Here is a 27,443-nt window from a genome sequence, read left to right as displayed (position 1 = left end):
GTCCGTTCTTTCACATCCACGACACTGGAAGGCTTTGAAGCGGCAGCTCCCCGGTCCGTGTCCTTCCCCGAGGCCCCTGTAGCGGTCTTGGTGGCTGTCGCCGACCTCCCTCTGGTTCTGCGCAGTCCTGGACTCTCGGTGTCTCCGCACTACGACATGATCCGCTCGCATGTGCACAGATGACCGTCCCTTCTGCATGCTTTCTACTCCAGAATTCCTGCATTCAAAATTGTTCGTTAATCCCGCCATCTTTTGCCATGTTAATCCCTCGCCAATGGCGGCATTCAGTAACTTCCGGCGCAGCTCTTTGTTAGATGTCCCACACACGAGCTGATCTCGGAGCGGCTCCTCCAGGCTCGCGCCAAAATGGCATGTAGAAGCTAATCCTTTCAAGCTAGTAGCAATGTAATCAGCAAAAGTCTCTCCAGACTGTTGTCGACGGCTTCTAAAAGCAAATCTTTCCGCCAGTACCTTCTTCTTTGGCGTGTAAAGATCCCGCAACGTCTGTAGCAAGGTTGCAAAAGCAACTTTCCGGTGATATCAAGTCCTTTAGCAAGGCAAAATTCTTCGGTCCAACCACCGACAAAAACTGGGCTCTTCTCCCATCTTGCTCAACGTTGTTAGCATACAAGGGTTGCATAAGTCTTTCTTCATAACTGTCGAAGGTTTCTGCCGTTTGGTGGAACTGCAGTCCTGGTGTATCTGGACTATACAGAGCCATCGCCTACGTTAGCTGCTACGCTGCTAGCATCGTTCAAACATTACCGGTCCAGACGGGAGCAACCCGCTGCACATAAAAATAAAGAGGAAGATCCCATCCTCGTCCCCAAAACCTGTCGTGTCTCTACAGGATAACTGAATTATACAACGATCAAGATGTATCTTGGTCTTCCTCTTTTATTTGCTAGACCCCAGTAACATTACAACACGACTGCGTTAAGCAGGCACGACAACACATGAGTGACCCTCGTGCTCTGTCTTCTTCCAAGGGCGCGCACCAGAGTGGCGCGCGTACATTTATAAAACATACACAACCAATAGACATCGAGGGTCAGAGGTCAAACATAAAATACATATTACTACAAATAAAAACCTTTTACTTTCGTGTGTATCTCTGGGCATCCAACGCCGCCACCACATGGAAATACCTCGTACCGTCCCGCGTTATTCCTCCCAGCTCCAACTGGGCTTCAAAGTGCTGAAACCATGGCCGGGGACGGTGCTGCCAAAAGTCGGGCAACTTCACCGTCGCTGCTGAGATGCTAGCGCTAACATGAGCCATACCGTTAGCATCACTCGGAACCGGAGCGGTGTTGTCATCGTTTTGGGTCGACATGCTCGTTGTCACCAATGTGGGGGTGCAGGAATGAGGGAGACGGAGAGATCGAGTCGAGTCAATTCCGTTTACTCGCCACACAAAACAACACCGATACAACACAATCTCTCGTAGCAGCAAGCTAACGGCTAGCTGCTGCTTACATGGCTCCACCTCAAGGGAAACTCTAAGCAGTGCCTACGTCAGCACTCTGAACGTCTTCCTTAAAGGAGCAGCAGCCCCTGGTGAATCTACCTTCCATTGTGTATCACCACAATATAATAATTTGAATATTTTTAAGAATGTGTCATATGCTTGAGACTTCTGGTTTGACTAATGGCGGAGTAGGTTACAAACCGCCGTTCGGGAGAGCTCAGTTGAAATCCTGGCTAAATTTTGTTGAAACGTACTCTACTTCCACTACTACCTTGTGTAAAAGTTTGCGAAAGACTACGAAAGATGGGGAAACCAAAACAAAAACAAAAACAAAAGAAGCATAACCAACCAACCAATAATGACGAAGTTAACCGCAACGAAGCACAAACTAGTGCAGTGGAAGCTAGCAGCTCGCCGCTAACCTGCATGGACATGGAGAAGCTGCTGAAGGCCATGGAAGAAAGTATTATATCCACACTAACTGTCTGTAACCGGTTATTTTCTTGCCCGGTGCGGGATTCGATACGGAGTGTACTGCACCACAAGGTGACATCGCTAACCGCTCGGCTAAAGGGTCAGACCCGTTAGCTAGGGGCTAACGGGCTTATTAGTAGTTGACAGTCGTCACCCTCCCCGGAAGCGCGCCCTCGCGCTTTGTTATTCCCGTGCTCCGAAGAGACTTCTGAGGATCTGCACACTTCCGGATCCCACCGCTGCCACCAATGTAACCGGTTATTTTCTTGCCCGGTGCGGGATTCGACACGGGCTGTACTGCACCACAAGGCGACGTCACTAACCGCTCGACTAAGGGGTCAGACCCGTTAGCTAGGGGCTAACGTGTCTTATTAGTAGTTTACATGTCCAATTCTCTGCTGATCGGAAAATTATTGACCGACACGACCAGACAATTGTACAAATGGAAACGACACTCAATGACATGCAAACAAGACGTATTTTTCTAGAATCCTCCTGTGTAGCCCCGAACAAAGAAAATGAAGCACTCAAATTCAAGCTGGACGACTTGGAAAACAGATCGAGGCGCAGTAACACTCGTATAACGGGCATACGGGAAAAAGTTGAAGGCTCACAACCTACCACTTTTTTGAAGCATGTCTGAAAGAAATTTTTGGTTTCTGGCGCTTTCACCACCCCTTTGGTTGTGGACCGGGCTCACAGAGTACCCACTCTACCGAGGAAACAGAACGATCCCCCGCGTTCTTTCGTCGCGTGGATTCACCACTACCAGGCGAAGGAGCACATCCTGAAGGTGGCGAGGAAGGCGGGATCCTTCATTTTCCGCGGGTCCGAAATACACATCTACCCGGACTACAGCGTGGGGGTCTTGAAGAAAACAGCCGCGTACTCGACCGTCAAGTCGCAGCTGAGAAATGCTGGCTTCACATACAGAATGTTTTTCCCTGCCAAACTCCAGGTCACCGACAAGAATGGACAGAAATGGATTGTTCTTTCTCCCGCCGAGCATCTTCTTTTCTGCAGAGTAGTCTGCTACACACAACCCCTGCGCCCACTGTGTCTTGAACATCAGCTATCGCTCCGGTGGTGGTGAGGACAGTAGCCTCTGTGGAAGGTGACTGGACTGACCAGAGGAGGCGCTAGGTCAGCCACCAGGACACATACCCACATCCGGCTCCCCATCCGCAGACACAGCCAATTGTGTCTGTAGGGACGCCTGACCACGCCGGAGGCAACATGGGGATTTGAACCGGCGATCCCTGTGTTGGTAGGCAATGGAATAGACCGCTACACTACCCGGACGCCTTTATCTTCAATGATCAAGTACCAAGCCCTTGGTGTGGTTTGCTTGTGGCTCAACTCAGAACCAACTCATTCGCTTTGTCTCTCTAAGTACTAAAGGCATAAATAATTGGATTAAAAGACAGAAAATTATGTGCCGCTTACAACACTTAGATACGGATGTAGCCTTCCTGCAAGAAACTCATCTAGTAAATAATCATGCCGTTTACTTTAAAAGAGGATGGGTTGGTCCAGTAATTCACTCACGATTCATTGCTAAAGCAAGAGGAACAGCAATCCTCATACATAAACATATCCCACGTCAAGTGAAGGGAGGTAATTAGTGATCCAAGTCCTGTCCCAGTAAAGTCCAAGTGAGGTCCTTCTGTTGTCATAGTCCTCCGTATCTGTCATCCGGGGTTTGGAACACTTGCGATTGCTGCTAATCTGTTTGAGGACCCAGCTGTGGCTGCCACTCCTCTCCAGCTTCAGCCTCTTGACAGCCGGCAGCTCCCACCTCATGGATGGGTGGGCGGCGTAATTATGGTGGTGGTAGACGTGCCACTTATCCAGCGCAAGAGGGCTGGGATGCCTGGTCCCCGATGACACGGAGTTGCACTGTTTCACAGACTGCCTCTTCTTCAAGGTACCCACATCCATCTCCTCTTCCTCCGCTTCCTCTTCCTGCTCCTCCTCATCCACTTCCTCCTCTTCTGAGTCACTACCAATGCTACTGCCTCTGCTGTTTGGTGGGGATGTTCAGGGACAGACCCTTAGGTGGTACCATCTTTGCATTGGGCCTCTCGACCATCGGGTAGGGAAAAACCACGGAAGCGTCAATGCATTTGGATATGTTGAGATATTGCTGGTAGTTCATGTTCAGCCGTCCGGTTACATGCTCGGTGCGGTCGCAAACAGCCGACTCCTTCCTTCTGGGATGGAGAGAGGTGAGGCCTCTCCGACGTCACTTCCTCCAACTTGGCCGTGGCTGAGAAACCACTCAACACGCAGTCCTGGATGATGGTGAACTTGAGGATGGTCTGAGAGTAGTCTGCATCGCAGATGATGCTCTGGCTGACGATGCTGTCCTCGGTAAACTCCGTCACCATCTCTGCCGGTTGGCCGGTGGTTGAGGGGAAAAGGCTGGACAGCGACAGTCGTCTGCTGAGCAAGAGGGAAGGGATGGGGCGCAACTCGAACTTCTTCCAGATGTCTTCGATCGGTGCTGGAGGCTGGAGCTGCTGCTGATAGTGGACTTTTTTTTTGGTCTGTATGTTTTCTATGCAAGTTATGACTTAATGTCTTGTTTTATTTCAATGTTAAGACTGTCTAAATTAAAGTTAGGATTGTTCAAATATCTAAAGTTTATTTTTATTAGTAAAATATTAGACAGTTGTTTTCAGCGTGTGGAGTGGCATGGTGGCACAGTGGTTAGCGTGATCACCTCACAGCAAGGAAGTCCTGGGTTCGAGCCCCGGGGTAGTCCAACCTTGAGGGTCGTCCCGGGTCGTCCTCTGTGTGGAGTTTGCATGGTCTCCCCGTGTCTGCGTGGGTTTCCTCCGGGTGCTCCGGTTTCCTCCCACAGTCCAAACACATGTAGGTCAGGTGAACCGGCTGTATTAAATTGCCCCTAGGTGTGAATGTGTGTGTGTGTGTGTGTCTCCCTGTCTGCCGCCCAACGATTGCTGGGATAGGCTCCAGCATCCCCGTGACCCTGAGAGCAGGATAAGTGGTTTGGATAACGGATAATGGATGTTTTCCGTTTAAAAAAAAGGCCAGTTATTCTGCTTAAAAGACATGAACAGCTGTCAGTCCCATCTCAGAACGGCATCTATAACAACACAGTCTGCTAATCAGAAATAACACTGTTGCATTTCATGATTAAACAATCAGAATCGAGTATAGTAAACTACTAAAAAGGGACAACTTAAAATGCATGGACTCTTACTGACTAGCATGGAACTAGTGGGTGAGTGAGTGATTCGTACAGGCCAAGACCTTCAGCTCTGGGCAGGGAAGACGAGTACTACTGAGTTGAAACGAGCATCAAAGTGGTTGCTTTTTTCACAAGGAAGGCTTAATACAGTAACTAACTTGATACATTTCCACAAATACGGTTAATATTACTTGCACAACCGTGACACGTTATCTCGCCTTGTCTTTGCAGTTCGCACTAGCTAGTGGGACAGGCGAGAAAGTGAACGAGGTGTGTGTGTGTGTGTGTGTGTGTGTGTGTGTGTGTGTGTGTGTGTGTGTGTGTGTGTGTGTGTGTGTGTGTGTGTGTGAATTAGTGACTTGTAAAGAGCTTTGAGTGGCTGTTGCAGCTAGAAAAGCGCTATATAAAAGGCAGCTTGATTGGTCCAAATTGATCCAAATGGGAGATTTGTTATTGTCTCTAGGCAACTGTTCACCAGTCTTGTCATTTTGGTCAATTTTTTTACGCCCCAAACAGTGATGATCATAATTTTTTCAACAAGCTATTCTCCATTAATCCCAGCCATAATGATTATAATTTGATAGTGGGAGGCGACTTTAACTGTATCCTCAACTCCATTTTGGATAGGTCGTCGAACAGAGCTCAGCCTCTCTCTAGGTCTGCTAAGGTTATCAATGATTATATCACTCAGAATGGTCTTTTAGACCTCTGGAGATTTAAGTTCCCTGACGACAAAGTTTTCTCTTTCTTCTCTAAGGTCCACCATACATAAACTCGCATTGACTACTTTCTTCTCGATAATAGACTACTGGGGAATGTAAGCTCCTGCTCATATCACAGCATTAGCATTTCAGATCATGGTGCCATTTCACTTTGTTTAGGTCTACCTAACTACCTCAGGCTCTCTCGTTGATGGAGATTCAACCCTCTCTTATTAGCTGATGAACAATGCATACACTATGTCTCTTCTCAAATTAGCATTTTTTTCCCTCGCAATGCATGCATCCTTAGAACTGTCCCATTCAACCATATGGGAGGCACTCAAGGCCTATCTTCGTGGGCAGATAAGTGAATACCCTTCTAGGGTGAATAAAGCAAGAGCTTCTAGACTCGATAATATCTCTAGATCCATCACTGACATTGATAGATATTACTCCTCCAACCCTTTTCAAAGAAAGGCTGTGTCTGCAGACAGAATATGATTTACTTTCTACAGACAGGGTGGTATATCTACTCACAAAAGCTCGGGACAACACTAATGAATCAAGTGACAAGGCCGGCAAGGTACTAGCCCAGCAAGCATGTCAAGCTGCTTCTTCTCGCTTAATTACTAAGACTTGCAGTCAAGCAGGGGAAATGGTAATGGACCAGATATAAATAAACAAACTTGTTAATCAACATTATAGTAAGTTATATGGTTCTGAATGTGATGGAAATCGTCTGCAACTTGACTCCTCCCTGGAGAACCTAACCTTCCCCTCAGTGTTAGTCCCACAAAACCGCTCTCTGGGTGGTGAGATTTCTGAGACAGAAATTCTCAAAGCTGTTAAATCCTTACAAAATAATAAGACACCTGGACCAGATGGCTTCACCTCTGAATTTTGCAAAAAAAATTGCTTCCAAATTGTCCCCTCCATGCTTCAAGCCATGTTTAATGAATCTCTGTCAGTGGGATGCCTTCTGCAAACCCTACGACAAGCATTGATAACACTTCTGCCAAAAAAGGATAAAGATCCACTTCAGTGTGCCTCATACCATCCGCGTTCTTTATTAAATGTATATTCAAGATACAAGCTACAATTCTAACAGCTTGACTGGAATAGATTTTGCCTCAGATCACATCTCCAGATCAAATGGGTTTCATTCTAAGTAGGCATTCCAGCTCAAACTTGAGAAAATGACGAAATATTATTTACTCCCCTCCAAGCCGCTCCACTGAAATGGTTGTATCACTTGATGCTGAAAAAGCGTTCGATCAGGTTGAATGGAAATATTTGTTTTCAATCCTTAATAAATTTGGATTTGATGATGCCTTCATCTCTTGGATTAGACTACTTTACTCTCATCCTTTGGCAGGGGTACTTGTTAAGGCTGCCCATTGTTGCCCCTTCTTTTCGCTGTCGCCATTGAACCCTTAAACATCGCCCTTAGACAGTTCAGGGAATTTTTGGGTGTGCAACGTGCGAGCCTAACATAAACTGTCTTTGTACGCAGATGATCTTCTGTTGTACATTTCGAACCCCTTAACTTCCATTCCTCCTATTATTGATATTTTGACTAAGTTTGGAAAAGTTTCATGATGCAAAGTTATTTTCAGAAAAGTTAAATGTTCCCTCTAATCAGGCAGCTACCCCAATTTCTATCTCACATTTCCCATTCAAGATAGTCGAAAAAGGCTTTAATGCTAGAACGACCGGTGTTTCACTCCTACCTACCATGGGTGGTCAAAATGACGGCCTGTTTATAAACTCTATATTCTATCAAGATAAATACCCAATTGAGATATTAATGCATTACATATATTAATAGGTCTGTTAGGAAACGACTGGCACCAAAATCTTAACATTTAACAATTATAATAGTATTTTTAAACAATTTAAACCCTAGATGGAACACGCTTCCAGCCCATTTCATTTACGCTCCTTAATTTGTGTCCCCTCACCCCCTCCTCAAAGCCAATTTTATTCAACCCAATACTGGGCCATTCAGTTAGAATTTGGTCACAATTTAGGAGACATTTTAAGTTGCATATGACATCAGTACTTTCCCCTATCCAAAACAATTACAACTTCCCACCTTGTCTCTCTGATTCTACCTTTGTAGTTTGGTTCTTAAAGGGAATCAAGCCACTTTCTAATTTATACGTTGATGGAACATTTACACAACTTTCCCAAATGTACGATCTGCCAAAATCTCACGTTTTCAAATTTCTCCAAGTCCAACTCTTCGCACAGAAAAACATTACTTCTTTTCTAAAGTTGCCAACAAACAATACAATCGATTACATTCTTTCTTTATCCCCACATCGCAAAGGCTTGATATCAGTTCTTTATGATAGAATAAGTAATATCTCCCCTCATCCATTGCAAGTTGGTAGGAGGCTTTGGGAAGAGGAGCTTGGAGGGGAAATGACAGATGATGACTGGGAGGCTGCACTTGGCCTAATACATACCTCCTCACCATATGCAAGACACAGCTTAAAACAACTAAAGGTTGTTTTGAGAGCACATTTGATCAATGCTAGACTGGCCAAAAGAATAGTAATAATAATAACACTTTTATTCATATAGCACCTTTCTAAAACAATGTTACAAAGTGCTTCACCAAAAAAAAAACAAAAAAAACCCAGATAAAACCAGACAAGGCAGGAAAGGAATAAGAGTAAGCTCAAATAAAAGTAAAATTAAAAACAGTAAAAATAAAAGCACTTGTAAAAGCTTTCATAAAGAGTAAAGTTTTAAGACGAGATTTAATAGAAGCCAGAGACTTAGTTCGTCTTCGCTCAGCAGGAAGAGAGGTCCATAGTGTGGGGGCTCTAACAGCAAAAGCCGAGACCTGGGAATAACCAGCAGGGCTTCATATGCAGACCTTAATGGTCGAGGGGGGACATACCAAGTCAATAAGTCACAAATGTATAAAGGAGCAAGACCATTTAAAGCCTTCAAGGTGAGCAGTAAAATTTTAAATCAATTCGAAATATAACAGGGGGCCAATGTAGGGAGGCAAGCACAGGAGTGATGTGGTCATGCCTCCTTGTCCCGGTAATGAGCCGAGCAACGGCATTTTGTACCAACTGCAGAGAGTGGAGGGAGCCCTTGCTGATACCAGAATGAAGTGCATTACAGTAGTCAAGCCGAGAAAAGATAAAAGCGTGTACAGCTGATCTCCTAATTTTGGAGATCAGCTTGAGTTGGAAAAAGCATGACTGAACAACATGTTTAATTTGATTGTCAAAACTGAGGTTAGCATCAAATATTACCCCAAGATTCCTAGCAGCCTGTTTAAGACTACCTGACGGATCACCGAGATTAGTAGCAAACGGACTGATGGAATTTGTTTCCTAATGCAGACCCTTCCTGTCCTCACTGTAAAAGTCCACCAGCGGATCACACACACATGTTCTGGTCATGCCCCAACCTCAACACATTTTGGACCAGTATTTTTATCGCCTACAGCAAGATGTTTCAAGAAGACAGTCCTCCTAGCCCCATATGTGCCCTATTTGGTTTTGCTCCAGAAACTCGTACGCTTAAATGTAAAGCATGTGTCATCATAGCATTTACCTCCTTGCTTGCTAGACGTCTTATTGTTCTCTCATGGAAGCAACAAGCACCACCTAATTTCTCCAGATGGATTAAAGACATGCAGTTTTGGAAACTTGAAGAGTAATAGAAGCTAGGTTAAGAGGAGAGGTGATGATCAGCGAGCAGCAGTATGGTTTCATGCCACGAAAGAGCACCACAGATGCGATGTTTGCTTTGAAAATGTTGATGGAGAAGTATAGAGGAGGCCAGAAAGAGTTGCATTGTGTCTTTGTAGATTTAGAGAAAGCTTATGACAGAGTGCTGAGAGAGGAGGAGTGGTATTGTATGAGGAAGTCAGGAGTTGCAGAGAAGTATGTAGGAGTGGTGCAGGATACGTATGAGGGAAGTGTGACAATGGTGAGGTGTGCGGTTGGAATGACAGATGGGTTCAAGGTGGAGGTGGGATTACATCAAGGATCGGCTCTGAGCCCTTTCTTGATGCAATGGTGATGGACAGGTTGACAGGCAAGATCAGGCAGGAGTCTCCATGGACGATGATGTTCGCGGATGACATTGGGATCTGTAGCAAGAGTAGGGTGCAGGTTGAGGAGAGTCTGGAGAGGTGGAGGTATGCACTGGAGAGAAGAGGAATGAAAGTCAGTAGGAGCAAGACGGAATACCTATGCATGAATGAGAGAGAGGACAGTGGAATGGTGAGGATGCAAGGAGCAGAGGTGATGAAGGTGTATGAGTTTAAATACTTGGGGTCAACTGTCCAAAGTAACGGGGAGTGCAGGAGAGAGGTGAAAAAGAGAGTGCAGGCAGGGTGGAGTGGGTGGAGAAGTGTGTCAGGAGTGATTTGCGACAGAAGGGTACCAGCAAGAGTTAAAGGGAACGTTTACAAGATGGTAGTGAGACCAGCTATGTTATATGGTTTGGAGACAGTGGCACTGATGAAAAGACAGGAGGCGGAGCTGGAGGTGGCAGAGATGAAGATGATAAGATTTTCACTGGGAGTAACGAAGAAGGACAGGATTAGGAACCAGTATATTGGAGGGACAGCTCAGGTTGGACGGTTTGGAGACAAAGCAAGAGAGGCAAGATTGAGATGGTTTGGACATGTGTGGAGGAGAGATGCTGGGTATATTGGGAGAAGGATGCTGAATATGGAGCTGCCAGGGAAGAGGAGAAGAGGAAGGCCAAAGAGGAGGTTCATGGATGTGGTGAGGGAGGACGTGCAGGTGGCTGGTGTGACAGAGGAAGACGCAGAAGACAGGAAGAAATGGAAACGGATGATCCGCTGTGGCGCCCCCTAACGGGAGCAGCCGGAAGTAGTAGTAGTAGTAGTAGTTTTGGAAACTTGAGAAAATCAGATAGAAAAAAAGAAGAAGAAAGAACCTCAAATAAAAAAAAAAAACCCCGTCAAGGCTCTATACAAAAGTTTATGAAGATTTGGACCCCCTTTTTCGAGTATCACAAGAGTTTAGAAATCCCACTCAATAAGGAAGATTAGAGTTAGATTGAGGTGGCAGAGAACCCCCCCCCCCTAACTTATTTTGGTTTATTTTCCCTTTTCTCTCTTCTTTAAGTATGTGGGCATTATGAGTAATAAGTATGGCAAGATATACGTGCAACCTGTGTACTAATCTATGTATATGGAGTAGCATAATGCATTTATGATTACATAGTCCCATATATTCATGTGTATGTGCTTGAAAATGTATTGTGAAAATCAGTAAAAATTGTTAGAGAATGTGTCATATGCTTTGTCGATATCTTCATTGTATATTATTCACCAATTTTGTGTTAGTAATTCATTTCTAAATGCATTCATGGACTCGTTTGTCCTTACTCGCTTGTATTTCAAGTTACTGACATCCTTATCCTTCTTGTAGTTAATGTCATAGACTGCCAAAACTGGTCAATGAGGCCATTTATTAATAGCCCGCTGTCCTCCGTATTGTCTTTCATCACATTTGAGAATATATTGTAGCGAATTCGGGGGGAGCAACCACAGGAACTGCCGAGGCCGGGACTCGTATCACGGGAGACATTGCTGACCGCTCGACTAAAGGGTCAGACTCCTTAACCAAGGGCCAACGTGTCTACTTATCCATGCACGTTAGAATATTTTATATTTGTGTGGCACAGTGTGACATAATTCTGCTAGGTTTAGTGGTTTTTGGATATAAGCTCATGCTACACATTTCATTGATAAACTCCTCAGTCATTTTATACTTATTTGGACTTAACAGATCTACACAGAAATCCCCACAAAAGAACATCAACATTTTGAATTGTTTTAGTAAAAATGTCTTCCATCTGATGCTTGAATATTTCAATGTTATATCCCTATGCTCTATATATCCAGCTCACAATTACACTTTCCTTTTTCCCCATAGATTTCTGTTGTAATGCATTCTAGCACGTCATCAACGGCTGTTGTCATGCTCTCCCCCACCTTATCATTTAAATTAACCCAATTACAAAGCCACACTCCCTCCATCCTTGTTTTTCCTGTTCATATTAGTCAACTCGTATCCATTCAACTCAAAGGCCACACCATTCTCAGGGCTGAGCCAAGTCTCTGATATAGCTATTATACTGAATGCTTTTTGAACTGACTTACAAATATTATATAGGCTGCTGCTGCTGTTAAAGTGGATAATTGACGTTTTATGATTAGACTTAACCTTTATGTTTAAACTGATCATCTGTGTAATAACAGCAATTGTTGATAGATATTATTGAATAAATTATTTTCCGGATCCTTATCATTTTCCATAACTTGTGCTTTGTGCTCAGTATTATTGTGTTTAAACCACAAGAAATAATCCAGTCGACACGGAAGCGAGTTTTCCTGTTCTCCTGTCAAACACGGTTGTGTTTTGCTTGAAATATCCTGATTTGTAGAATTATTTGCTGTCATTCACCTAATTTTAATTTGATATAGTGTTGACAGTGCAAAGCCTTTTATAGCAGTTAGGGTTAGGGTAGGGTTGCGTTAGAGTTAGGGTAGGGTTAGGGTAGGGTCAGGTTTTGTGTTGGGTCAGGGTAGGGTTAGGTTTAGGGTAGGGTAGGGTAGGTTAGGGTTAGGGTCACTGAACAGCGACATCTTGGCTAGGTACAACGTGATTGATCTACCCCGTCAGTTTTGAAACGATACGACAGTCCACTGAACTCTCCATTGACTTAAATTTGTCCAGTGCAGGATGAAAAAAGTTAAACACTAGTGAATAGATTAATTTTCGTCAATATCAGAAGGAAATGTGGTGATATCGGGCAGTACTAACCTCTGCCACCACATTCTCACTATGCTCCACACAGTTGGAGTCCGGCTCGCTGAACTCCCCGGGCGTATGACGGGGGTGTCCGTCCCGGCGATAATGATGTCCTTCATCCGCGTGTACTGCTCCACATTGGCCGCCCGGTTCTCCAGGAAGACGAGCCCCCATTCCTTCCCAGTGTCTGGAGGCCTTGACTTCTTCCACCAGGTCCAAAATTGCTTTCTGTTGTAGTCGGACAGCTGCAACCTCCTCCGTCAGAAAGTCGAGGGATCTTTTTATGTCGTCGACTTCCTCAGCTGCGGGATTCTTGTTTGGCCCCATGGCGTTTTGTTTGTGCTAGCTAGTTAGCTTAGCCAGCTAGTTAGCTTAGTGTAAACTACTAATAAGACACGTTAGCCCCTAGCCAACGGGTCTGACCCTTTAGCCGAGCGGTTAGTGATGTCGCCTTGTGGTGCAATACACCTCGTATCGAATCCCGCACCGGGCAAGAAAATAACCGCTTACATTGGTGGCAGCGGTGGGATCCGGAAGTGTGCAGATCCTCAGAAGTCTCTTCGGAGCGCGGGAAGAACAAAGCGCGAGGGCGCGCTTCCGGGGAGGGTGACGACTGTAAACTACCAATAAGACACGTTAGCCCCTAGCTAACGGGTCTGACCCTTTAGCTGAGCGGTTAGTGACGTCGCCTTGTGGTGCAGTACACCCCGTATCGAATCCCGCACCGAGCAACAAAATAACCGGTTACGCCACCGGCTCAACTGGCGTCTTTTTCAGTCCGACTTCCAAAATCCAAAATTCAGTATCGCACTCCAGGCAGCGGTCAAAGCCAAGTATCTCTGTTGTAGACAGTCCGAGGTCCGTAATCCAAAATCAGGAGCCAGTCCCGAAATTATTTTCAAAAACCAAGGACAGAAGAGACGCGCGGGAGGGACTCGTCTCCGGAAGTGATCAAACACAACCTGGCCCCACTTCGCTACGCAACGCAGCACACCAGAGTCGGAGCCGTACCCGAGGGGTTTTGCTACCGAGGCCGGCATGTAGAACCTGATAATGTAATAACCCCGATAATGTAATAACCCTGATAATGTAATAACCCTGATAATGTAATAAAAAAAAATGCACTTGAGGCCATTGAAAATGCAATAAAATCTGATAATGTAATAACTTCCTGATAATATAATAAAATGATCCAACTGAGAAAAAACATGTGTGGAAGTAGCTTGGAGGTAGCTTTGAGGAAGAGTAGAGCATTCATGCACGTCCAACTTTGACCTGTCGGTGGCGCTAGACCTCTCGAGCTTGCGTTGCTTAAACAGCACCACCACTTGAATCCATGTATGGGTGGTCTGCTGTTAAATCATTACAATATTGGGGAATTATTACATTGTCAGGACCAGGGAAATGAAGGCTAACCTGATAATGTAATAACGTCCCATTAATGTAACACATTATTACATTATTGGTAAAAAGTTTATTACATTATTGGGAAATGCACTTTATTACATTATCAGGAAGTTATTACATTATTGGTAAAAAGTTTATTACATTATTGGGAAATGCACTTTATTACATTATCAGGAAGTTATTACATTATCCGGTTTTATTGCATTTTCAATGGACTCAAGAGCAGATTTGTATTACATTATCGGGGTTATTACATTATTGGGAATTTATTACATTATCAGGTTCTACACGGCAGCTTGAGACTGGTGATTAATGCTATTTCCTGTTTCTCGGCATCTGAAGACCTCACAGATGGAAAGGGAATAATTTATCCTGGTAGCCACACTAGAGCACAGCACAGTGATTGAAAAAAAAAACCAAAAACGAGTCTTTTGTAGCTTACAGAGGTTAATAGAGAAATCCTGCTGTTCTACAACCACCACAGTATATAGTATTTAGTCTGTAGAACCGTCTCCCCCCCCCTTATATGTGATGAGCTGGGGACTATGACGTGATCAAGTGCGGACGGTACTAAGCCTCTTAACCAGACCTGGAAGTAAAACAGTTTGGAGCTGTTTCAGAATGCATCCCTGTTGGATGATTAACAGCACCGAGCACACGGAGGCCGGATTCTGAGCAGACCACGGTGCATATTAGTGAGACGCTGCTCGCTAATGATATTGATTTGAGATCCCATTAGTCGAAACCTTGTGCATAGTACTAACACGGCACTTATGTGTTGAAATACCTCAACCGAGCGCAGCATGTGAGTAAGGGCACACCGATGGCACAATCTAAATTATTTAGATAAAGGCGGATGAAGAGGAAGGCTAACTAGAGTTGAATAAGGCAGACTCTTTCTACTCCCCGGGCTTTAATACTACCACACATACAGCAACCTAACACCACAGAAAAAGAAATGATTGCCATGCATAAACTAGTGTCGGGTACGAAGCCCGGGACTGCCTTGCTAGTGGGATATCTGTCATGTTGAATTTTTATTACCCTGTTAACAGAGCAACATGGGCAAACATCAATATCAGATTTTGCCTGTTTGGACAGACAGGAAGAAGAAGATCCAACATTACACCAATCAACCGCCCAATCTAAAGGTCACCGTGTCTTCCTTCTGTTCCTTGAGTGCTGGAAGTGAACCCACAAGCAGAGAGCACCGACATCTGTTTCTCGAGCAGTTGTGCTACGGTTCGGATGGAAAATGTGACTAGCTGGCACTCCTGCCGTGTTGACTTATGATCAGTCTGGCATGAGGGGCCTGGTACGTAGGGGGCCACCAGTCCTTGTACGAAACCAGCAGCTATTCCAGGCCGTGCAACAACAGCTCTCTGGAGATGAGGAGCCACGGCGAGGAAACGCAGAGCAACAGAGGAGGCAGCTGCAAGTGTCTTCTTCGCTTGCTCAGCTTGTCCTCCCCCGATGGAAAGAAAAGGTGAGCTGAACTCTCTACGTTAACAGCTCAAGAACCCGAATCCCCACGCAAGACCTCGTATAGAACAACAGCCAGGCTTTCCTCCGAAGTGTGTAATATCTATTGCATGTGCACAGCGACACACAATAATCATCACCGATGCCAGCCTTCATGTAAGTGGCAGTGAAAACAGTAACTTTTCTAGCCGTTTTGTGACCCATCCATACGTGGTTAATCATCTACCCTCCACTTGGCTTCAGTGTTTCATTTTCTATTGATATTTTAATGACATTTAATGAACATTTTCTGGCACAGGATACAAGTCCTCTACACCAGACTCGACAAATCAAAACAAACCATACAGAAAAGAACCACAATATAGTCATCAAAATCACAATAGTCTCACGAATAATCACAGTCACACAATACTCACAATGATCACAACTCAGCTTTATACTTGTATAAAAAGTCCTTTGTTGGCCAAATTTTATCTAATCTTTTTTTTAAAAGAGTAAAGTGAAGGAGCGGCACCACATCCTGCGAAGTGAAGGAGCGGCACCACATCCCATGCGCTTACAACACCAATTGTGCATAAGTTTTCTCTCTTTTCAGAGTGACACTTTAATGGGGATATTTTTAAGGATTAAGATTTAAGGATATTGTTTACAGAAAAGCTAACCAACAGGAAGTAACAACAGCCAGCAGTCTGCAGCTAAACTAACACTTGAGTTGTCCTCGGATAAATTGATGCAAATGCTGAACTCAAGTGTAAAACTTCAGTGCACCAGGAGACATGATGCTAGTCAGTACAGTTCAGGTACAGGTATTTTCCAATGACGAGAGTCCACTACATGAGCTTGATATTACTGCTGCACCACTGTTGTGCTGCTCTGTGGTAATATCACATTTCATTTGTCGACATTCTGGTGAGAATAAGATGATCATGATGACGTAGCGAGGATGAATATTTAACATAACATCAGACAACAGTGATGTTATTGACTGCGTTTACGTGCCCAGTTAAGCGGAGCTCCGGCTACAGCCCTAGTAGGCCATGTAAGTGGACTGCTGCCGTTGTCCTAGTATACAAGAACTGGGGAGAATCGATTTATTGACGGAAGTATGTCCGACTCCGGTACGGTAGGTGGCGATATGCCTCCTTTCAGCTGGTTGCTATAGACCCTTTTACAGCCTACGTCATCAAAAGTATGCGCGCACATTTAGGCAACGGAAGTGAAACGCTACCCCCAAGTCTCCCATTCATCCACGGATTCAGAGGAGGAAGAGGAGATGACAAAGTTTATTCAGAAGTATAAGCAGCATCAAAATGTGCGGGTGTTGTGTGTTTGGCTGTACGAGTCGCTACTCTACCAACAGCGGACTGAAGCTTTACCCAATCCCGACGGGATCACGGCCATTTCAGAGCCACCAGAGGCGCCTCCCTGTGGCTGCAAGCCATCAAACCTATGATGAAAACTGGACTGAGGACCCGATCCAAAATGCTGGCGTTTGCGGCGGCCATTTTATATCAGGTAAGTTATCTATCTACTCTGTGGTTAGAGTACATGGATAACTTACCTGATAGGAGGAACCACTGTTCCTCCTAGAAGTGTTGGAAGCTGCTGGGAGCTTCCTGCCCAGCCTCTTTGGTTTATGGAAGCTGATTTCCCCAAGTGGAGCTGGCTTGACATCTTTCCTGCTTAGGTCTTTCCACACACATGCTTCAGCTGTAACTGCTGCTTTCTCTGTCCTCCCCGTCCTAACACAGAGCTCCACTTTAAATAACATTGCTGCTGCATGGCTGCAGCATGACCCAAGTCTGAAATGTGAAAAAGACAAAATAAAACATATCGGCTTATCCAATATATGTTTTAATTTGATGACCAGGGTTCGCAATTAACACTTAATCTCAGTCAAAATTAGGCTGTGGCTGAGAAGACTGTAAATTCTACTATATAATTTAGTATTTTTCCACCGCAAATTAATAACATCCACAGCTGGAACTCAGAATCAACAAGACACTGTGTGTAGTTCATGATAATGTGAAATTCATGCCCCGTTTATCAGGACTGAGTTACAGGGAAAGGCACATTTTGATGTGATGAGGGGAGAACATGACAGTAAAACAGAAACAGATGTCATGTTTGTACAACAACTAGGCCGACATCATGAACCCTGAGCCAACTAGAAAAGCAGCAGGACAACAAATACTCACCCTGCCATGCAGCTACACCTGGCTGTGAGGACGTAGTTCTCGGGTTTGTTTATGATGACCCATGCCTCCTACATACATAGCCGTCTTGTGTCCTTGTCTTTGACTTGGCAAGACTTGGGATTTCAGGACACAGAACTCAGAGTCTATGTCATGGTATTTTACATTTTGTACGTGACCACACGCAACATAGTTGTAAGCATCCAGTGATTTGTATGCCCGCAACTTTCTCCACCAAATATATATATATATATATATATATATATATATATATATATATATATATATATATATATATATATATATATATACACTACCGTTCAAAAGTTTGGGATCACCCAAACAATTTCGTGTTTTCCATGAAAAGTCACACTTATTCACCACCATATGTTGTGAAATGAATAGAAAATAGAGTCAAGACATTGACAAGGTTAGAAATAATGATTTGTATTTGAAATAAGATTTTTTTTACATCAAACTTTGCTTTCGTCAAAGAATCCTCCATTTGCAGCAATTACAGCATTGCAGACCTTTGGCATTCTAGCTGTTAATTTGTTGAGGTAATCTGGAGAAATTGCACCCCACGCTTCCAGAAGCAGCTCCCACAAGTTGGATTGGTTGGATGGGCACTTCTTTGAGCAGATTGAGTTTCTGGAGCATCACATTTGTGGGGTCAATTAAACGCTCAAAATGGCCAGAAAAAGAGAACTTTCATCTGAAACTCGACAGTCTATTCTTGTTCTTAGAAATGAAGGCTATTCCATGCGAGAAATTGCTAAGAAATTGAAGATTTCCTACACCGGTGTGTACTACTCCCTTCAGAGGACAGCACAAACAGGCTCTAACAGGTACTATTTAATGAAGAGGCCAGTTGGGGACCTGTGAGGCGTCTGTTTCTCAAACTAGAGACTCTAATGTACTTATCTTCTTGCTCAGTTGTGCAACGCGGCCTCCCACTTCTTTTTCTACTCTGGTTAGAGCCTGTTTGTGCTGTCCTCTGAAGGGAGTAGTACACACCGGTGTAGGAAATCTTCAATTTCTTAGCAATTTCTTGCATGGAATAGCCTTCATTTCTAAGAACAAGAATAGACTGTCGAGTTTCAGATGAAAGTTCTCTTTTTCTGGCCATTTTGAGCGTTTAATTGACCCCACAAATGTGATGCTCCAGAAACTCAATCTGCTCAAAGAAGTGCCCATCCAACCAATCCAACTTGTGGGAGCTGCTTCTGGAAGCGTGGGGTGCAATTTCTCCAGATTACCTCAACAAATTAACAGCTAGAATGCCAAAGGTCTGCAATGCTGTAATTGCTGCAAATGGAGGATTCTTTGACGAAAGCAAAGTTTGATGTAAAAAAAATCTTATTTCAAATACAAATCATTATTTCTAACCTTGTCAATGTCTTGACTCTATTTTCTATTCATTTCACAACATATGGTGGTGAATAAGTGTGACCTTTCATGGAAAACACAAAATTGTTTGGGTGATCCCAAACTTTTGAACGGTAGTGTATATACATCTGGCCACTGGATATTAGGCCACTTAGTAACGTCTTCCACCCACTCGCTAATACCACACGGGTCTGGAAGTCGGTTGCTGTTCGCCAAAGTTAATTTATTCAGGTAACTTTCGCGATCTTTTGTCGTTAATCCCCTTGCATAGTTTGACAAACTAGCTAACTCCGCCGTACTTCCGTTGCCTAAGTGCGCGCGCATCCACACCTACGTCATCACTGTTTACAAACAGTAAAAGGGTCTATTGGACCGCGGGAACTATGGAACATGCGCAGAACGCCTAGGCCAGTTCGGGGCCGATTGAAGCGTATCCATGCCAGAGTAAATCCCTTCGCACCGCATCATCTAGGTGTGTTAGTCCCACTTCCAGAAATTCCATTTAGCTCGATTTCAACACGTTTACAGGTATTTTAGAAGTCCAGTTTTAGTCGGACTAACACAAGAAATCCACTTTTCTAAGATCATGTAATCCTACTGACTGATGGCGTCTCTCACCATCATCATGCGCAGTCCTGCTACGTGTGATGAAGCCTTGCTGCTGTCACCAGCAGGTGTCGTGATACATACCACAGCTTCCCCCCCCCCCCACTCGCTGGTTTTAATGTTCCCAGGATAACCTTTTCTGATTCTGACAACAAACGAGAGATGTCTCGTCTTACTTTGTCAATCACAATATAATGTACCTACTTTTCTAAACTTGAGACCAATTTGGGCAGATGTATTCACCGGAAAGGGTTAAACAAGGGCAGGTACGGAGTAGTTTATTAGTCGCAGAACCACTGTGTTCTGTCTGACAGGACCGGTCCATGTTAAGTGCTTGTTAAGGACGGAGAGACACGAGGCCTTTTACCGCCCGGTAACATAAACACCATCAGGTCCGGAGCACACAGTCAGCGTGGCACTCAAGTGCGCCAAACAAGAAGAAATACAGACACGCTGAAATAATCACGCCCCTACGTCATCAGCCTTTATTCACTTTTCTCCTGGACAACAAATCAAATGACTTACTGCGTATGGTTTTTCATTCATCTTAATTATGTTTTTTTTAATTTCCTTCAGTGACAGCAGCGATATGTATTTGTGCTGTGCTGCATTGTCACTGTGTAGACTCACTTTTACAAAGACTGTTGGTAAACGGAAGGTCCTTTACATGACGTCATCGATATGTCTGCACGATTAAAACAGATGCAACAGCAAAGAGGCCCACCGGAGTGGCCAGATGAGAGTCGAGTGCGACAGATTGCAGTGGGTGACAAGTGGATGTAGGAATAGGCAGTGGAATTTGTAGTTAGTAGCTGGAGGAGTAAAGTGCACTTACCAACTGTGGTGAACACGGTGCAGCAGAAGAACATGGAGCCGTAGAAGGTCCACCTCTCCGGCTGCTGCAGCCAGATGGTCTGGAAGTTCTTGCTGATCTCATCCGACACGGTCTTCGCTATGTCCCGCTGCGTGACGGACGCGTTCTCTAAAATTTATCGGAGATAAGATAAGATAAGAAAAGATAATATAAGATAAGATAATGTAACATAAGATCAAGTAACATAAGATAAGATAAGATAATGTAACATAAGATCAAGTAACATAAGATAAGATAATATAACATAAGATCAAGTAACATAAGATAAGATAAGATAATGTAACATAAGATCAAGTAACATAAGATAAGATAATGTAACATAAGATCAAGTAACATAAGATAAGATAATGTAACATAAGATCAAGTAACATAAGATAAGATAATGTAACATAAGATCAAGTAACATAAGATAATATAAGATAATTTAACATAAGATCAAGTAACATAAGATAAGATAAGATAATGTAACAAGATCAAGTAACATAAGATAAGATAATGTAACATAAGATCAAGTAACATAAGATAAGATAATGTAACATAAGATCAAGTAACATAAGATAAGATAAGATAATGTAACATAAGATCAAGTAACATAAGATAAGATAAGATAAGATAAGATAATGTAACAAGATCAAGTAACATAAGATAAGTTAATGTAACATACGATCAAGTAACATAAGATAAGATAATGTAATATAAGATAAGATAAGCTAATGTAACATAAGATAAGATCAGATAAGATAATGTAACATAAGATCACGTAACATAAGATACGATAATGTAACATAAGATCAAGTAACATAAGATAAGATAATGTAACATAAGCTAAGATAAGACAATGTAACATAAGATCAAGTAACATAAGATAAGCTAAGCTAATGTAACAAGATCAAGTAACATAAGATAAGATAATGTAACATGAGATAAGATAAGATAATGTAACATACGATCAGGTAACATAAGATAAGATAATACAGCACTTCATTAATCCCCATTGGAGAGTTTGGTTGCTACCGCAGCAGATCAGAACAGGTGCTGTACTAATAAGAGAAAAGACTTGAAGAGGTAAGTTTCGATAAACGGAATAAAACACACGCACACACATACAAGTGCAAGATGTAAGTGTGCCCAATATGCAAATTATGTTGTTGACGACACATAGAAAAGACAGCAGTTCAGTATGCGAGGTGAGAAACAGAATGCAGCACGAAATGTCTCAGGGATACTTTTCACTTGAATACTTAACATGAAATAAACTCCCCCATCATCCCTTCAGACCTACTTGTGAGATCCTGCACTCTGTCCACGATCCGCCCTAAGAACTCGTAGTATTCCTCGCTGATAGTATAGTTACTCGATCCTTCGATGTACTGGAAAAGCACCGCGCCCAAGGCTGCGTACCCGACCAGCGACAGGCAGAGGAAGAGATGGGGGGAGAGTCTCCAGAGACGAGTGGAGCACTGAGACCAGTTCTTGGAGGGGCCTCTCACCGCCAGCGACATCTTCCAGCCGTCTGCAGCAGCGACCTGCTCGGTGTGGTCTGGAGAGCTGCCGGTCTCATGGCGAGGCTGTCTTTAATGGCCGGCGCCGTGCGTAAAGACGCGCTGGACGCGCCAGAGCCGCCCTGCACATTACAAACATGGTGTCCGGCTCCCCCGGGACAAGACGTATTGCCTCCTGGTGATTACTCCGCCGCTCGCTTCTCTGACTCATAGTGAAAGAATCGAGGGTGTTTGGAGGAACTAATAGATTGACTGAGAAGTTGGAGAGCGCGCCTCTTCTATTGGCTATTGACGACAATTCAGCCAAGGACCCGGTAAAATGAACACTGCTTTCTTCACTTTCTGGGATATCATTTTAGTTTACAACTGCTTTTTTTGTGCAACGTGGTTGATCTCTTGAAACAAGTTTGCATTGTCTCCCCCATGCCTTGGGGGAGACAGGTGCTGCAGTTTTCCTATATTTAGCGTGCCATATGAATGCCAGTGTTGAATTATGGACAGGGAACAACTGGGGCCTCCCACGCCCAGACTCCATTAAACCAGCTTTCTCATTTGAAGCAAGAGTCAACTCATGCGTCCGTTTAGGCCGCTTGGACCGGTCTTTCTTCATCATGGGCCGGACTTGTGAGAGAACTGTAATAGATCCGAGGAAGCTGCTCAGTTTCCTCTGCAAGCCTTCCCTCCTAAAATATGTCTCTCTGTCCACTTCTCTTCCTTGCATCCATTTCACTGGGAGGACTTGGCGCTGTATTGCACCACATTGTGGGGGTAATGACAGCTTCAGCAGAGATGGAGCAGCTACTTTAGCTTTAGCCCCAGTCATCTTCAGTGCAGAAGTACCAGGTGAGCTGTTCCCCTGTCTGCAAGTACTCGTGTAGTTCCAGAACCAGACCAGTACCTAGTACCTAGATATGTTTTCATTGTATTTCCCCATGTGACGATTCATGAAAAAAGTCACGGCACCAAAACAGGCAAAACCTAAACATAATGTAGTATTTGTTAGCATTTACTACTGCATTTGGCTCAGTTTTCGTCTGTGACACAGTAGTTGTTTGCTTGTAGTATGAGGCTGTATCTGTCCTTGTAGAAATAAACCATACATACTGACACAACTATATATAACTATATAACTATATATAACTATATATATAACTATATAACTATATATAACTATATAGTTATATATAGTTAAATATAGTTATATATACACACATACATAGTTATATATATATACACATATATATATATAAAGTACATATAAATATGTATGTATGTGTGTATGTATATATGTATGTATGTGTATGTATGTATATATGTATATATGTATATATGTATATATGTATATGTATATATATAGTACATATAACTATGTATGTATGTATGTATATATATATATATATAACTATATTTAACTATATTTAACTATATATATATATATATTATATATGTAGGAAAAAACTTTTAATACATAGCAGTACACGCTTGTTTCGTGTGTCGTGCACTCATCAGCTGCCAATCAAATCAAATCAAATCCATTTTATTTGTATAGCCCATTAACACAAATTACAAATTTGCCTCAGTGGGCTTAACAGCAACACAACATGCCAATGTGATTAGACATTAGCAGCTAATGATTGCTTATGGCAGTGCCGGCCCTAGCCATTTTGGTGCCCCAGGTGAGATTGGATGTGGCACCCCCCCCTCTCCTGCCCGGTCGGCGAAAACTGTTCACGTTACTTTACAAAAAACTATGCATTTTAAACATCATTTAACGCCACCAGTGTTCATACACTCACACAGAAACTGCGTCATTTCATTTTTAACATGTGCCTGCACATTGTTTTTAATGACAATAAACTGAATTGAATTGAATTGCTTCATGCCTTTGAGATTTTCTTTACTAAAGAAGGAAACATAAAACGAATTATCAATACAACAATACGCTATTGCACAAAATATATGCAGACATAATAGAATAAATATAAGAGTATTGCACAAAAAACTAACTATATTACAAAAGCCTCAGTACATTATACATAATGTAGCATTGTTCTACAGCACACATGGGCAAATACAGCTGCATTTCATATGCAACAAAACAGCAAAAAATAAAAAGAGTATTCAAAAACAAGTGACACAAACTGAATCACAATATAAATAAGGTGTTGCACAAAATACGATACAACAGAACCCAGTGCAGACGTATAGTAAAACAAGACTGTTGCACAAAAAACCATGTACAATATGCATAATGTATCATTGTTCTACAATAAACACAGCGCCATATATACGAGATGCACTGCAGGCAGCGTTATGTTAATGATGTCAGTTCGGAGTGATCTTAAGGCCTCAAGTTGACTCTTGTTACCCCAATTCTACAGCCTTACTCGCCTTGCCTTTCTTGCAGCAAAGTCATCTATGACGTCATCGTAAGACAGCTGTTGTGAGACCGCATGATTTATACTTATGATGGAAAGTCCACTGAGACGTTCTGGCACCACGGTAGATCTCAGGTAAGTTTTAATGAGTTTGAGCTTTGAGAAGCTCCTTTCGGCAGCAGCCACTGTGACAGGTAGAGTGGCAGAGATTCTCAGAGCTACATTTCTGTCAGCTTCTTCTCATGCAAGAAGGTCAAGGGTTCCGTGTTTGTCATGTTTCTTGATGGCAAATGTGGAAAATTTTGCAGAACAAGTGCCCTGCCATCAATATCTGGCTGTCCATCATGGGTTAGAGTGGTGCTCAGGGTTTGACAGTGCTCCAGCAGCTCTTCTTTTGGCATGTTGGTGAAGTTGAGGAGCACTCCAAATTTGTCATTCACCTCCCACAGGTTCTGAAATCTCTCATCAAGTGAAGAGAGGGCCGTATCCACAACCACATAATAACATGAGGTTTCCATTCTTCGAAGTGCATTATCAATAGGCTCATCTGGAGACTCATAACTAAAGTGCCTCTTTGTGGTTCTCAATCACTTTTGTTTGAGAACAGCCTCACAGCCTCCACTTTCATCTCCTCACACATCTCCTCTGCAGTTGTCTGCGCATGAGAAAATCCAGTGTTTCTGTAGTGGGTGAGGGAATCTCTGGTTTTCTTCAGCAAGTTGACAGCCACACCTAGCTGCATAGAGGGTGACTGCATCGGTTTACTCATATGCTGAATGTTGCTGAGCATGACTACCACATGACTGTGCAAATAGAAAACCGCTAGGATCCAACCTTCTCCGCCAAAGACTGGGCTTCAACTTTCACCACAGGGTCTGCAGTAGTTTCCCTCACTTCCAGAAGAGCCTCTCTGACTTGCCCAGCTTGGCACCTCACTGCCTCGATGCTTTTTATCCTGCTTTCCCACCTGGTCTCTGACCATGATTTCAGGGTGGTTTTCACATGGTTCAGGAGGCTATCCCATCTATGGGTGGAGGCTGAGAAGAGTTTGAATATTTTTGTTAAATATCCAAAGTAGCCAATGGCATCTGGTGAGCTCTTAGCAGCATCAGCTACCACCAGATTTAACGTGTGGGCACCACATGGGACAAAAAGGCTCTTGAGTTCTGTTGAAGCAGCCTAGCCTGAACACCTTTATTCTTTCCCTTCATGTTGGCACCGTTGTCATAACTGTCCTTTGCAGTCGTCAAAGGGGATGTTAAGCTCCTCCAGCCTTTTGAGGATGAGAGAGGGCAAACTTTCCCCTGTTGACCCCTCTGCCACAAGAAAACCCATGAAATGTTCTTTAATTTGTGGCACGTCTTCTTGTGACACAATCCTGACAATGACAGAGAGCTGCTCCTTATGACTCAGATCAGGGGTGCAATCTAACATAATGGAGAAATACTTGGATGTTTTGATCTCTTCAACCATTTGTTCTCACTATTTTTGCACTGATGGTGTCTACCAGTTCATGTTGGATTCTTTTGCCCAGGTAGTGTGTGTGACTGCCAGCTCTACTTTCCACCCTATGAACATGCTGCTTCATTACAGGATCAAATTTGGCCATAAGCCCCACCTCTTTGAGAAAATTGCCATTGTCTGGTTTGTTTAAAGTGTCTGTGGACCCCCTTAAAGCCATGTTTCTTTCATCTAAGGACTGAATTATTGCCACCAATCTAGTGAGAACGTCACGCCAGCTGTTTCTCTCAACCTCAGCGAGCGCCATCTCCTGAGGTAGAGGTGTCTGCAGGTGGCCCAGGATGGAAATATTCAGAAGCGCATCTGAAAAGAGAAGATGAGTAGATATAACCATTGGGTGTTTCATTATATTTATTAAATAGCTGTTGATGGTGAAACCCAGCCAATTAGGCACCTACGCCACATTAAGCCTGCCCTGTAGCATTCTAAACACAAACAGCAAGAGTAGTCCGAGGGAAATTGTAACGTCTCAAATGGCACCAATCTGAAAATGGAAAAACATAGGCTATTCAATGAGCACATCTCTCACATGGTGCATGCTGTTCATGCTGTTTGCTATAGATATACGACTAATCAATAATGCAAATCCAAGGCTTACAACTATTAATCAAAAAAGGGGTGTAAAAGGAAAAACATTTTAATTGACTATTACAAGTAGGGCTGGGCATTATATCAATATTATCTTGATATCGTGATAAGAGACTAGATATAGTCTTAGATTTTGAATACCATAATGTTGTGATATGGCCTAAGTGTTGTCTTTTCCTGGTTTTAAAGGTTACATTAGGCTCCAGTAAAGTGGTGTAATTTTATGAACCTACCAGACTGGTCTAGCTGTTTTTTATTTGCCTTTATCCACTATTATATCCACATTACTGATTATTATTTATCGAAAATCTCATTGTGTAAATACGTTGTGAAATCACCAATAGTCAGGGAAGGAAACCCTGTCTTTGCATTTCATTTTGATCACGGTCTTGTTTCAATAAAAGTGCTTGTGACATGATGACTTAGCCTACAACTGAACATTTAGCCTGCTTCACAGAAAACACATGTATACAGTGTAGAGAGATAATGTTATCGCCATTCAGCCTAAAGCAAGATATGATTTTTGGACCATATCGCCCAGCCTCAATTACAGGTCTGGCCTAATGTTGGCTGTCTAACACGTGTCAATAAAAACGCAACGTTATACCTGGTTTCTTAGGCAGACAGTGGATGGTGGTTTGTGCAGGACACTTAAAAGAAAAAAAGTATATTTCTTCACCTGAATAGTTAGTCTTTCCAACTTCCCCTAAGGTGGGGGTAACTGATGTTAACTCTGGCTGCTATGATTTATTGAACCAGCCAGTGCATCCTTAGTGCCGGTCCCAAGCCCGGACAAATGGGGAGGGTTGCGCCA

At 43.3% G+C, this 27,443-nt stretch overlaps 1 protein-coding gene across 1 annotated transcript in view; it reads right to left on the bottom strand.

The window, feature by feature from the left end:
* Positions 1-22,329, bottom strand: part of kcnk18 (potassium channel, subfamily K, member 18) — a 68,040-nt gene extending 45,711 nt beyond the window's left edge. Inside the window, exons 1-2 of the mRNA XM_056292125.1 lie at positions 21,923-22,329; positions 20,602-20,748 (exon numbers count right to left, since the gene is read on the bottom strand). Of these exons, the coding sequence (XP_056148100.1) occupies positions 20,602-20,748; positions 21,923-22,142 (367 nt within the window). The 5' untranslated portion in view covers positions 22,143-22,329. The remainder of the gene's footprint in view (positions 1-20,601; positions 20,749-21,922) is intronic.
* Positions 22,330-27,443: the final 5,114 nt, after the last annotated feature.

Source organism: Lampris incognitus, chromosome 13 (genome assembly GCF_029633865.1).
Source record: "Lampris incognitus isolate fLamInc1 chromosome 13, fLamInc1.hap2, whole genome shotgun sequence".
Lineage (NCBI taxonomy): Eukaryota > Metazoa > Chordata > Actinopteri > Lampriformes > Lampridae > Lampris > Lampris incognitus.
The sequence above is the reverse complement of the archived record's forward strand: the minus strand, read 5'-3'. Positions and strand labels throughout refer to the sequence as shown.